The sequence below is a fragment of the Lycorma delicatula genome, chromosome 9 (assembly GCF_047948215.1).
Source record: "Lycorma delicatula isolate Av1 chromosome 9, ASM4794821v1, whole genome shotgun sequence".
Taxonomy (NCBI): Eukaryota; Metazoa; Arthropoda; class Insecta; order Hemiptera; family Fulgoridae; genus Lycorma; species Lycorma delicatula.
Genome location: NC_134463.1, coordinates 52909862 through 52921936, shown reverse-complemented (window position 1 = coordinate 52921936; position 12075 = coordinate 52909862). Strand labels below are relative to the sequence as shown.

The 12075-nt window shown below is 25.1% G+C and overlaps 1 protein-coding gene across 7 annotated transcripts in view; it reads right to left on the bottom strand.

Moving 5' to 3' along the window:
• Nucleotides 1–12075, bottom strand: part of Myo10A (unconventional myosin 10A) — a 765283-nt gene that overhangs the window by 256014 nt on the left and 497194 nt on the right. For 4 of the 7 annotated variants that reach the window (XM_075375934.1, XM_075375937.1, XM_075375935.1 and 1 more), the window contains exon 1: nt 9131–10565. The exons of the other annotated variants lie outside the window; for them this stretch is intronic. In XM_075375934.1, coding sequence (XP_075232049.1) covers nt 9131–10444 — 1314 coding nt within the window. In that variant the 5' untranslated portion in view covers nt 10445–10565. Of the gene's footprint in view, nt 1–9130; nt 10566–12075 lie in introns of those variants that run through there. 7 annotated transcript variants of the gene reach the window in all.

Sequence of the window (12075 nt, the reverse complement as noted above, 5' to 3'; positions counted from 1 at the left end):
AAATGAGATCCAAAAAGAAAACAAAAAATCTGACATGATCACCACACTACTTCCTTGTTTGCCTATTAAATTATATATATATATATATATATTTTTAAAGGTATGTAAAATTCTATTTCACTAATAACGTCTGATTTTTTCATATTTTTTTTTTTTATTGCTATTATTGAATTATTATTTACTGTAAAACTTTTTTTACCATCAGAAGTTAATAATTATTAAAAAATCGATATATTTAAATTAAAAAACGTCGGAAATAAAGTCGAATTCAAACCAATATGCCTTCCCTTGTAAGATCCAAACATTTCATTAATTAAAGTTTTATTTTGCTATAACTCTGAAACCGATAAAAATAAGTACTACTTATGTACCTATCGTTAAAATGATAAGTAAAATCGTTGAAACAGTAAGTATATAAGCTCTCAATGAGAGCTAATTACTGGAGTTAAGAAAAAGTCTAAAATCCACATTTCTTGGATTTTGGGCTTTGGTGAACACTTTTGGTCCAGTCGATTGCAATCAAAAGCGGAGGTGCACAACTAGATGTTACAACAGTCTTAATTCCGAAATTTCAACATCCTACGGCTAATCGTTTTTGAGTTACGCGAGATACGTACGTACAGATGTCACGCTGAGACTAGTCGAAATAGATTCAGGGTTAAAATAGATATTTCCATTGAAATCTGAAAACCGAAATATTTCGCGATCACAATACTTCCTTTACTTCGTACAAATAAGTAAAATGGATATATATTTTTTTTTTAGTGGTAGGAAATAAATTTTAGGTAATACTTTTCTAAAAAAAATATTCATATATGTTAAGTTTAAGAAGTTTTTTCAGCCAAGAGATGTTAACAGGATATAAAAACTATATAATTTCATCGTTAAAATGATAAACTACTGATTGAAAAAATTATAAAGTGAAACATAATGCAAAAATAAAATATTTTTGTAAACGATACTGGAAGAATGGTGTGCAAAAAATACATTCTTTCATATTAAAGTTGATGTCTTTTAGTCAAAACGAACGAAAAAAGATTCTATCGAAAATGTAATAAAAAGAATAATTATAGGTAATTGTTAATACAAGAAATAATAAATATTTTTTTAAAAAGTATTCCGCGTTGAAAAGGGAAATGTTCAAGTGAGTTGTATTGGTGGAACCAATCTCAGAAATAAAAAAAAAATTTGTCAATAAAATTCTGAATGAATTTTTTGCCTCACAATTTTGATAAAAAATATAAGTTTTGACAAATAAACATTATTCTATTAACAAAGTGATAATAATCAAGTAAAATTAAATAACATTGCATATCTTTCTCGGCTACGTCGGTCGTCATACTTGTACAGCTTTTTCATTGGAAAATCTTTTCAGCTTCAGGGAATATATTTTTAAATTCAAACATTAAGGGTATTAAGGGTAATCATACCCTTAATAATAAAATAATTTCATTTTTGTAAAAAACAATTACAAAAATGAACTAAGTCGATTAGATAACCTTTTTGGTAAGCAATCTTTGTATTGTACTTAATAAAACATAATTATTTGAATTGTTTAAAAATAGTGAGAAAGTAAAGTATACATTTTTTGAAAGTAATGATAAAAAATTTTTTCTTTTGGGTCTGGAATATAATATAGGTGGAAAATATACTTTAATTGTACTTAAAGCCCTTTAAATAGTGAGCAAAAATACAAAAATAGATTTTTATTAATAAAAATTAAGAATCGACCCCAAAAAATGAATATATTTTTTTTTTATAAATGGGAAATAAATTTTAATAAAACGTTTTCTATAGATGATAATAAAAAATATTCTTATGTATGTTAACAAATGTGCTTAAGTAAGTTTTTTTTCTATATAATCTAACATTCCTATCAAGAAAGGCTAAAATAATAAAAAGATGTTCAAAAAAAGTTTTTGAATTTTGTTCCAGTTTATAGAATAAAAAAAATTGTAGACATTTCTTGATGTAGTACAAACTTTCAAAAAATCTTTGAAAAATATTTAAACCGAAGCAGATAGAATAAAAAACCAAAAAAAAAACATATATTTCAATTTAAAAGTTGGTGATTTAATTAAAAAAAAAAAAAAAATTATTTATAAACGCAAACTAGAAACAAATTTTCTAAAGTTTCTTTGAAAAGAAAAAACGATAATTGAAATTTCCACAATACCCCCCCCATCTTTGAATAAATTTTGAAAAATAATTAATATGTTCAATACCAATATACTCATATAGTAATATTTAAGGGAAATCTGAAGAAAATCGGTTTAACATTTCTGAGGTATAAGGCCAAAAACAGTGTGATACACACATATATACACATACGTACTCGCATGCATGTATACATTCAATAGTTTTTTAATTTAGAATCTAGATGAATTAGTTGGATCTAAAACGTAAAAATTTACAAAAAACCCCGATACCCCATTTTTGACATCATCATGCCCTATAATCGCTGTTCTAACTATATTCGCTGAGAAAAAAAAATTAAAGTAGTGAGAAAATTAACATAATAGAAACAAGTTACAAGCTTATAAATTTGTGTCGATTTGATGTTACTTTACACGATTTTTACGTGTTATTAATATAACCACTTTTCTGTACGGATTTTCAAGTTATAGCTTGTAAACAGTTAATTTTTAATAATTACCAAAAAAACAACATTTAAAAATAAATTTTTGTCATAAATCAATTTGTAATTTTCAACTTGTAGGTTTTATGATAAACATGTCAATTAAAGATAAATTTAAAAAATCCGAACTCTAAAATATTTTTCAAAAAGTAATATTAAAATTAAATAAATAATAGTCCTCAAAAAGGCCAATCAAATTTAATAAAGGTAATATATATTATTCTTTTCAAAAGACATTACATCTCAACGTAAATTACTTTTATTTTTTATTAAAGTAAAAAAAAAACAAAAATCTGAATCTTATACAGCTGTCCGGACGGCACAGTAAAACAACTTTTTTTTAACATTTTAACGATCATAGTTTATTATTACTAGTTTTTGATGGTATTAGAATATGAAATTTAATATTTCTATATATTTTAAGATTTTTACATAAACGTTAAATCTTATTAAAAAAAATTCTTTCTAATAACTTCAAACGAATATGTAATAGAAAACAAAGTACAATTTTCTTTAAATTATAATTTATAAAGTTTGATTTTATTAATAATATGTGCATAGAATATTTAATATGAAATATACATTTCAAGAGAAGGGAAAAAAGAAAAAATAAATTCTTTTAAACTTTTTATTTTAGGATATTATTTCTTACATTGTAAAAAAAAAAAATAAATACTAATATTAATAATAGTTTTTAACATAAATCTTTTACAAAATTATCGTTCTTAGCTAATAAAATATTTAATAATAGTATTTTTACGTGAACAGATTTTCTCAAAAAATAATTAATATGAATTTTAAAAATCTGATGTTGACACCATGTAACGTCCTCGAACCTTATTAAATTACATATACACATTTTTAAACGTATATAAAATTTTATTTCACTAATAACTTATTTGATTTTTTTTCATATTTTTTATTGTTATTATTCAATAATTATTTATTGTATTTTTTTTTGCAATCATGGGTTAATAATTATTAAAAAAAAGTATATTTAGATTAAAAAAAAAGGTAAAAAAAAAATTAATAAAGTCGGATCCTAACCGATGTGTTTTACCTTGTAAAATCCAAATATTTCGTTAATTAAAATTTTATTTGGCTATAACTCTTTTTTTTTCTTTTTCCTGTTTAGCCTCCGGGAATTACCGTTCAGGTATTACATCAGAAGATGAATGAGGATGATATGTATAAATGAAGTGTAAGCTTGTACATTCTCAGTTCGGCCATTCCTGAGATATGTGGTTAATTGAAATTCAACCACCAAAGAACAACGATATCCACGATCTAGTATTCAAATCCATATAAAAATAAGTGTCTTAACTAGACCTTGAATGCTGGATCTTTCAACTTCCAAATCAGCTGATTTGCGAAGAAGCGTTCACCACTAGACTAAACCGGTGGGTTTGGCTATAACTCTGAAATCAATGAAAGTAATTACCACTTTTGATATATCATTGAAAAACTCTCAACGAGGGCTTATTACTTCAAATAAGAAAAAGTCCATAATTCAATTTTTTTGGATTTTCGGCTTTTTGGAAACTTTTGGTTCAGTCGATTGCAATCAAAAGGGAAAGTGCACAACTAGATGTTACAACAGTCCTAAGTCCAGCATTTCAACATCCTACGGCTAATCGTTTTTGAGTTGTGCGAGATACGTACATACGTACGTACAGATGTCAAGCCGAAACTAGTCAAAATGGATTCAAGGATGGTCAAAATGAATATTTCTGAAAACCGAAATTTTCCACGATCACAATATTTTCTTTACTTCGTACAAGGAAGTAAGAAAAATAATTTAATTAAAAATTTAAATTACACAAAATATATTACAATAAAAATAACATGATTTTATTTTATTTCAAAATATATTTACAATTGGTTTCGTAGATTGGAAACCATAAGTAAATACTCTAAGAATTTTTAAGTTAAAAAGGAGTTATCCTTAACACACGTTAATTAGATCCTAAACATCAACAGTAAATCAAAGATAGCATAAGCATTGTTAAAATTCAACCAGTAAAAAATTACAAATCATAATAATGACCAGTAATACCATTACCACAACATAAAATGAAAAATAGTAACACAGGAACAAATAACATTAGAAACGTAAATGATCACAAACATGAACATAAATACTTTGATGACGCAAAACTTAAGAAGAGAGGCCTCGTCCTGAGTATCACTGTTAGGTTCTGAGATTCAATACATGAAACTGCTGTAACCATCTTATCATCCCCTCTCTCTAGGAAGTTAGCAGCTAGGTTGTTCACGTGGTTGTTAAGTCTTATTATATGCTTAGAATAACATTAATAAACATTTCATTTTGATAAAAAAAAAGTTAGGTCTGACCGACCGGATTAATCTAGTGGTGAATGCGTCTCCCCGAATCAACTGATTTGGAAGTCGAGAGTTCCAGCATTCAAGTCCTAGTAAAGACAGTTATTTTATATGGATTTGAATACTAGATCGTGGATACCGGTGTTCTTTGGTGGTTGGGTTTCAATTAATCACACACCTCAGGAATGGTCAAACTGAGACTTATACTTCATTTACACTCATACATATCATCCTCTGAAGTATTATCTGAACGGTAATTACCGGAGGCTAAACAGGAAAAAGAAAGAAAGGTCTACACCATTTTATTTCCCCGTCGATTATTAAAGAGGAAAGCGTGATCATCGTGTCAAAAATCGGTATTTTTTTACAAATCCTTACAGTATAGGGTCCACCTAGTTCATTAAGATAAAAAAAAGACATAAGTATCTACGTACATGTGTGTCTCTGTGTTGGACTGCTTTTGGTGTTACATCTCAGGATTGACCAAACCGACTGTTAAAATTTGGCTCAAATATATCTATATCATTGATCATATTAATATTTTAAAAATTCATTCATGGAGTGGAGGGTTTACGCGAAAAAAATAATTTCAATTTTCTTCAATGGCACATCAGAAAAAACTTTACTTTGGAAAATTTGTTATCTACATTGCATGTATAAGTAATCCAAAAAGTGTTTTTTTTTTTAAAACCAACCCCCACCTCTTAAAAATTATAATTATAATTATATAAAATCATATAAAACAGTTCAAATTTTAATTAATATGCATTTTTAATTGTACATTATATGATGTAAGAATTAATAAAAATATACATATAGTATTTTTAAAATTTTTTAAACGTTGAATCTACTTCTTACTTTAAATAATATTTTGTCCATTTAAATTTTACACTTATAAATTTTAAATTTATAACTTTTTTAATTTATTATTTTATTTTTATTTATTATATTATTTTTAAATTTATAACTTTTTAAATTTAAGATTTATTTAATAATTAAATATAAACAAATATATTTCCGTAAATAAGCTAACAGTCCAAAACATGGTTAAACCAAAAACCTAAAATTCCTTTAGTTATTATTCAAAGCTTAAGCAACAGGATACTATAATAATAGAAATATGTTTTGCCAATTAAACCAGAGTTTCTTTTTAATAAAATAAGTTTGAAAAAAAAAAATAATGATTCTGGCAAACATGCTAAAGGAATAAATAAGTACAGTTTTTATTAAGATATGCAAATAATTATAAATTGTAAATCAAAATCAAGTCAGGAATGGTAAGTGTAATAGATTAAAGAAAAAATTGAACTATTCCAGCAAATATCTTCAAAGTGATTAAATCACGATATAAAAAAGATAGAAATTATGATGTAACTGTGTTAAGGTAATAAATAAATAAAATCAATACACAACGAAGTGACAATTAAAGTCTTAATTGAAACATATTTAAATAAACATTAAAAAAAGATATGCAAAAAATATCAGCTGTATTTCGTTTGTGGTGATTAAAAATCATTATTTATAATCCGTAAAAGGAAATCTTTTAATTCAAAAAAAAATTGTTTTTATGACTTATTACATGGTTAGATGTTATATCAAACAACTTTTATTGCATATTAATCTCAGAAGATTTATTATAATCTTTATTATTATTTTTTTTATCTTCTTTAAGTACGTATACTGTCAATAAAATAACCCGGATTGAAGTTGTATATTTACATTGAATTTAAAGCATTGGAATCACAACAAAATCTCTTCTTATAAGTAATGTTTCCTACTCGAAAATAACTGTGCAGTTGTTATGTAAAGTTAATTTTTTTTTGAAATACTTTTTAAAAGACAGTAACAAGTTAGAAAAGTAAATAAATGCATAGAAATATTTTAAATTTTAATTTATCAAATAACAATAATAATTGTTTCACAATTATCCAATAGAAAGATCTGATAGAAATTTTTGTTTTCATAAAAATAGTCAAACAGATTTTGACCTATTTAAAACAATTTTTTCTGAATTTTCCAAGTAGCACTAATTTTGTTTTGAAATAGTTTTTGGATTGAGTTAAACATATTTAAATAAGAAATCAAAATTTTAAGAGTGACTCACCGAGTTTGTCTACTGGTAAACTCGTCTTCGTAAATCAGCTGATTTCGAAGTCGATGTTCTCAGGTTCAAATTCTAATAAATGTAGTTTACTTTTATTCGGAAATGAATACTAGATCGTGGATACCGGTGTTCTTTGGTGGTTGGGTTTCAATTAACCACCCGTCTCAGGAGTAGTAAATCTGAGTTTGTTTAACACTACAAATTTACCGATACTGTTATATTACACTGATAAGTTGCTAATGACTATAATTGTTGATGCGACTATAAATAAAAAAAAAAGTATTTAAAAAAAATGATTTAGGAAACCAAAAACTAACTGTCATTTTGAAATTCTTATTTTGAGAATAATTGTTTTTTTTTTTAAACAGTAAAACTGTTCCGTACCTTTATATAAATAGTTTTATAAAACGAATGATATACATATTTTATTTCTATTAGTGTACATTTCCGAATGTAATACATAGCTGAAATTTATAAAATGTTAAATTTTTACTGTCATTTACTTCAGCGAATAAAAAGTTCTCGATTTCAAAATGAAGAAATACTAAATACAAAAAATAAACAAATTTGATTATCTAAAAGAATTTTTTTGTAAAAAGTCTGACTTTTAGAGGAACTTTATAATAAGGAGATTTAAGTATATTTACAAATAAATCAATATCAAAATGGAATTGTTGGCGTTGAGATCAAAAGTCAAAATGTTAATGGTATCATTTAAATTTTTTTTTTTGACTGGTGAATTAATTCACAATAGATGCTTACAAATAAGCTTGTGCGTGGGCATATGAAAAATTAAATTTGTAGCGTATGAAAAATGTCGTGCCATACTGGGATTCGTACCCGGGACCTCCGGATGAAAGGTTGAGACGCGACTACTGCGCCACGGAGATAGGAAAAAAAATTAAAATTTAATTAGTAAAACACCAAAAATTAATTTACATTAAAATTGAATTTTTATATCAATTTAAATCAACTAAAATCTAAATTGGCAAAAATGTTAAATCGTTACTTAAAAAAAAAAAATTGTAGTGTAATTAAAAAAATATTGAACTATCAGATATCTAAAATTTTCCATTCTTATATCTAAAACAACAGGTGGTAGATTACAAAAAAAAATCAAATTAAATAAATAAATATAATTAAATTATATTCTTATTGCACGCGTAAAACACAATTGTAGTTCAAATTGCACAATCAAACCGCTCGTTGCTTTACCTATTATAAAATTGAAACAAATGTATTTAAAACCACTGCTAATATTATTCTAATACATTGCTTAATAGATATATTACATCGGTGGCATCCTGACAGAGGCCAGACTTATTATCAAATTTAGAGAGTCTAAATAATAAATCGTTAAATTTAAATCTAAAATAAATTATTATCAAATTTAGAGTCATAGACCTGATGGGCTCCGGTGAAGGACATCAGGGCTATGAATGGAGGGTGTCGTGGGTCGACTGGGATCGTCACAAGACGGGTATCTTCCCCAACGAGGCTTAGGATGAATTAAAAACAAAAATTAAAATACAAAGCTATGAAATAATGAGATTTCAATATGAAAACTAATATTTTGAGAATTAAAAAAAAATATTTTTTTTTACGAAAAATACATTTTATTAAATTTAAATCGATTTAAATTTTCAATTACCATTTTAGAGTTATTATAGAAATAATTTGGTAATGATGAAATATTAAAATTTTACTTTAAAAAAAAAAATCAATTCTCAGAAACTATTAAAAATTTAATTTATTTTTAATGTCATTTAATCATAAAAATCCATTTTTGATCCTTTTTAAATAAAAAGGCGCTCTTAATATTTGAAGTTCAAGCATAAAAATTACGTTGTAAAAAACAAACAAAAAAAAAAACAATAAAACACTACCTGAAAATTTATTAAAATGAAAAATATAAATATGATCACATTTTTAGATCAGTTTTATGTATTATTAACAAATAAAAATACATATTAAAATTTTTAATATCAATAAAAAATATATATACAAAATTAAATTTGTTATTAAAAACATAAAAATTTTATTACCTGTTCCATAAGTACTTGAACACATAAATCGGACAACTTTGGTGGCATATTAATTTTCGAAGATTTATTATCTTTTTTATTTGTACTTCTTAATAATCTTCTTTGACTATGCCTTCTATATATAAGACGAATCGGAGGTGTAGATTTATCTTTCATTTCCCGACATTTACATATATTTTTAGTCTCGTATAAATCGGGTAAATTTAATGAAGTTAAGGATGGAGATTCAGTAACACTACTTGATTTTTTTTTTGAATTATATGAATGTAAAATTGGTACTTCAATAACACTATTCGCTTTTTTTCTAATTTTATTTTTATGTTTATAAATTAAAACTTTTTTATTACTATTATCATCGTCATCATCATCTTCATCATCATTATCATCAGTCGTTTTATTATTATTCTTTTTATAATGATACTGATTTTGTACCATTGGTGTATTATATAATGCTTGTAATGAAGGAGGTTCAACAACACTGTTTGATTTTTTTTTAGGTTTATATATAGGTTCAAATTCAAAACAAGGCATTTCAGTAACACTTTTTGATTTTTTTGGTTTATTTTTATTATTACTATTATTAATTACTGGAGATTTTAAAAAATAATCTAATTCCATATATATAGGATTTTCATATTCATTTTTATGTGAAATTAAATTTCTGTTTTGAGTTGTATTTAAAATACTATTATTTTGATCTACATTATTAGTTAAATTAGCATATTCCGGAACATCTATTGATGATACTGATGATGAAAACATCATACAACCGACGTGATTACGCGGTTCACTGTAATGTCCATCACTAGTATTTATTTTTAATCTAGGATTAAAAATAGGTTTATTTGATGTCGACGGTGATGATTGATTAATCGGAAATGAATCGTTCTTTAAAGAAGGATGATAGTCTTCCTGTAGTTCACTATGTTTTTTCATAGAATTTCTATAATCATGTAATAACGGTTTTTTTGATCTTATATTATACGATTGTCCTTTATTTGTAGTAGATATATCGTGAAAGGAATAATTATTATCACTGTTATCGATATCGTTACTAGAAACACTTCCTGTATCTTCTGTTAATTTTTCTTTTTCATCATTTTTATCAATATCCATATAAGATGTATCACTAACAGTTCCTATCGAATTGTCATCCATTTTTCCGATGGAACAGCAAGGATTATACGTGGCCCATGATGTAGATCTATTTGTTAATCTTAACCACGGTTCAATAACTACAGAACGTAAGCGATTATTATTATTATTGTTATTATTATTATTACCCCCACCAGATGAACCACTTGAACCATCCATATTTACCCCACAATTTAATCCTACATTAATCGAACTATAATCGAATGGATACACAACTGGTTAAAGAAAACGACAACACACAACGACTATAGAATATACCGACAACTCTCCTTCTAGCAGACTGACTGAACTCTTCGTTAGTATATACCTACCATTCACCTGTAATACCACACAGTTGCTGGACCAGATAAAGGGAAATGGGAATTTCTCTTTTCCCTCATCCTGTTATTTTAATCTTTTTCTTACATTATTTATACGTATATCTCTTTCAAATATACCTGCTTAAACTACATTAAAGTAATGTAAACAACTGGTTTCAATGTGGGATATAAAAAAAAGTCATTTAGTCTAAAATATAATTATATGCTTGTTTTGTACTATATCAACTTCGTTTTATTTTTAATTTATATTTTATAATTAATTAATTAATTAATTAAGATGTAATATGTAATAAGATACGTAACCTATATTATTATAATTCATTAAAATTAAATTAATAATAATTTTTAAAAAACAAACATTTTTTTAGATTTTAAAGATAGATTAGCTGTTGTTTTTTGTTTTTTTTAATGATTTAATCGAGTGAAATTTATACATATTATTACGAGTAGAAATAATAATATATAGATAAATAAATAATTAGAAATAAGGTACAGGTCCAGTTTTTATTTATTTATTTTTTTAAATAAGTAGTTTTTTTTTAATTTAAGTCAACTTGACTGGTTTTAATGAAAATTTTAATATATAATCTTTTTTATTTAAATCCAAAGTTTTGCTGATAATATTTAGCTGCAAAATTTTGTTTTATTTTTAAATAAATAATTTTAAAACACATCCACTTATAATTGATTAATTTTCCATTATATCTTTAAAATTTAATAATTATTAAAAAAATTAAAGAATAACATATTTAGTAATAGATATTTTTTTATTACTAAAATTTTTTATTTACTGTTTTTATAAAAGATCTTATTTACTTATTGTTTAATTATCTTGCTGAACAGATTGCAAAGTTGCTGTATAGTTATAATAAAAAAAAAAACTTTTTTGTAGTTAATAACTTTTCTTTTACTTCTTCATTCCAGAGATTAGGTTGTCTAGAGCTGTTCCGATACGATTTTTATTCATTTTAAATTAGTTTCCTCGATCGCCTACGACAATCTTAACTTGTTATAAAGTCAATTGAGATAGAAAATCTAACTATTTTAGTTTAGTCACAAAAAAATTTTAGTTAAAATAAAAGTTTTATAAACTATTTGAAGTAGTAATGAAAAATTAGACTGTTAGCATTACAGTTTAAAAAAAATATTTTAACAGACTTTTTTAAGAAAAGTACGGTATTACTTACGGTCGCATGGTGGAAAAGGAGCGTGAAAATGACTTTACGTTTTGAGGTATGAGGATCACGGAAATACTATTTTCTTAAATTGAGGTTTCCTTACATACATACACACATACGTACACACACACACACACACACACACATATATATATATATATATGTTTATTCATTTAGGCCTATGTATAAAATTTTGTGGCTCCAAAATCTCTAAACGTTTAAGATTAATTTCATTGAAATTTAGACATACTACAGTAGTGTACCTGAAGTTGAGCATATAAACATTTGCTAA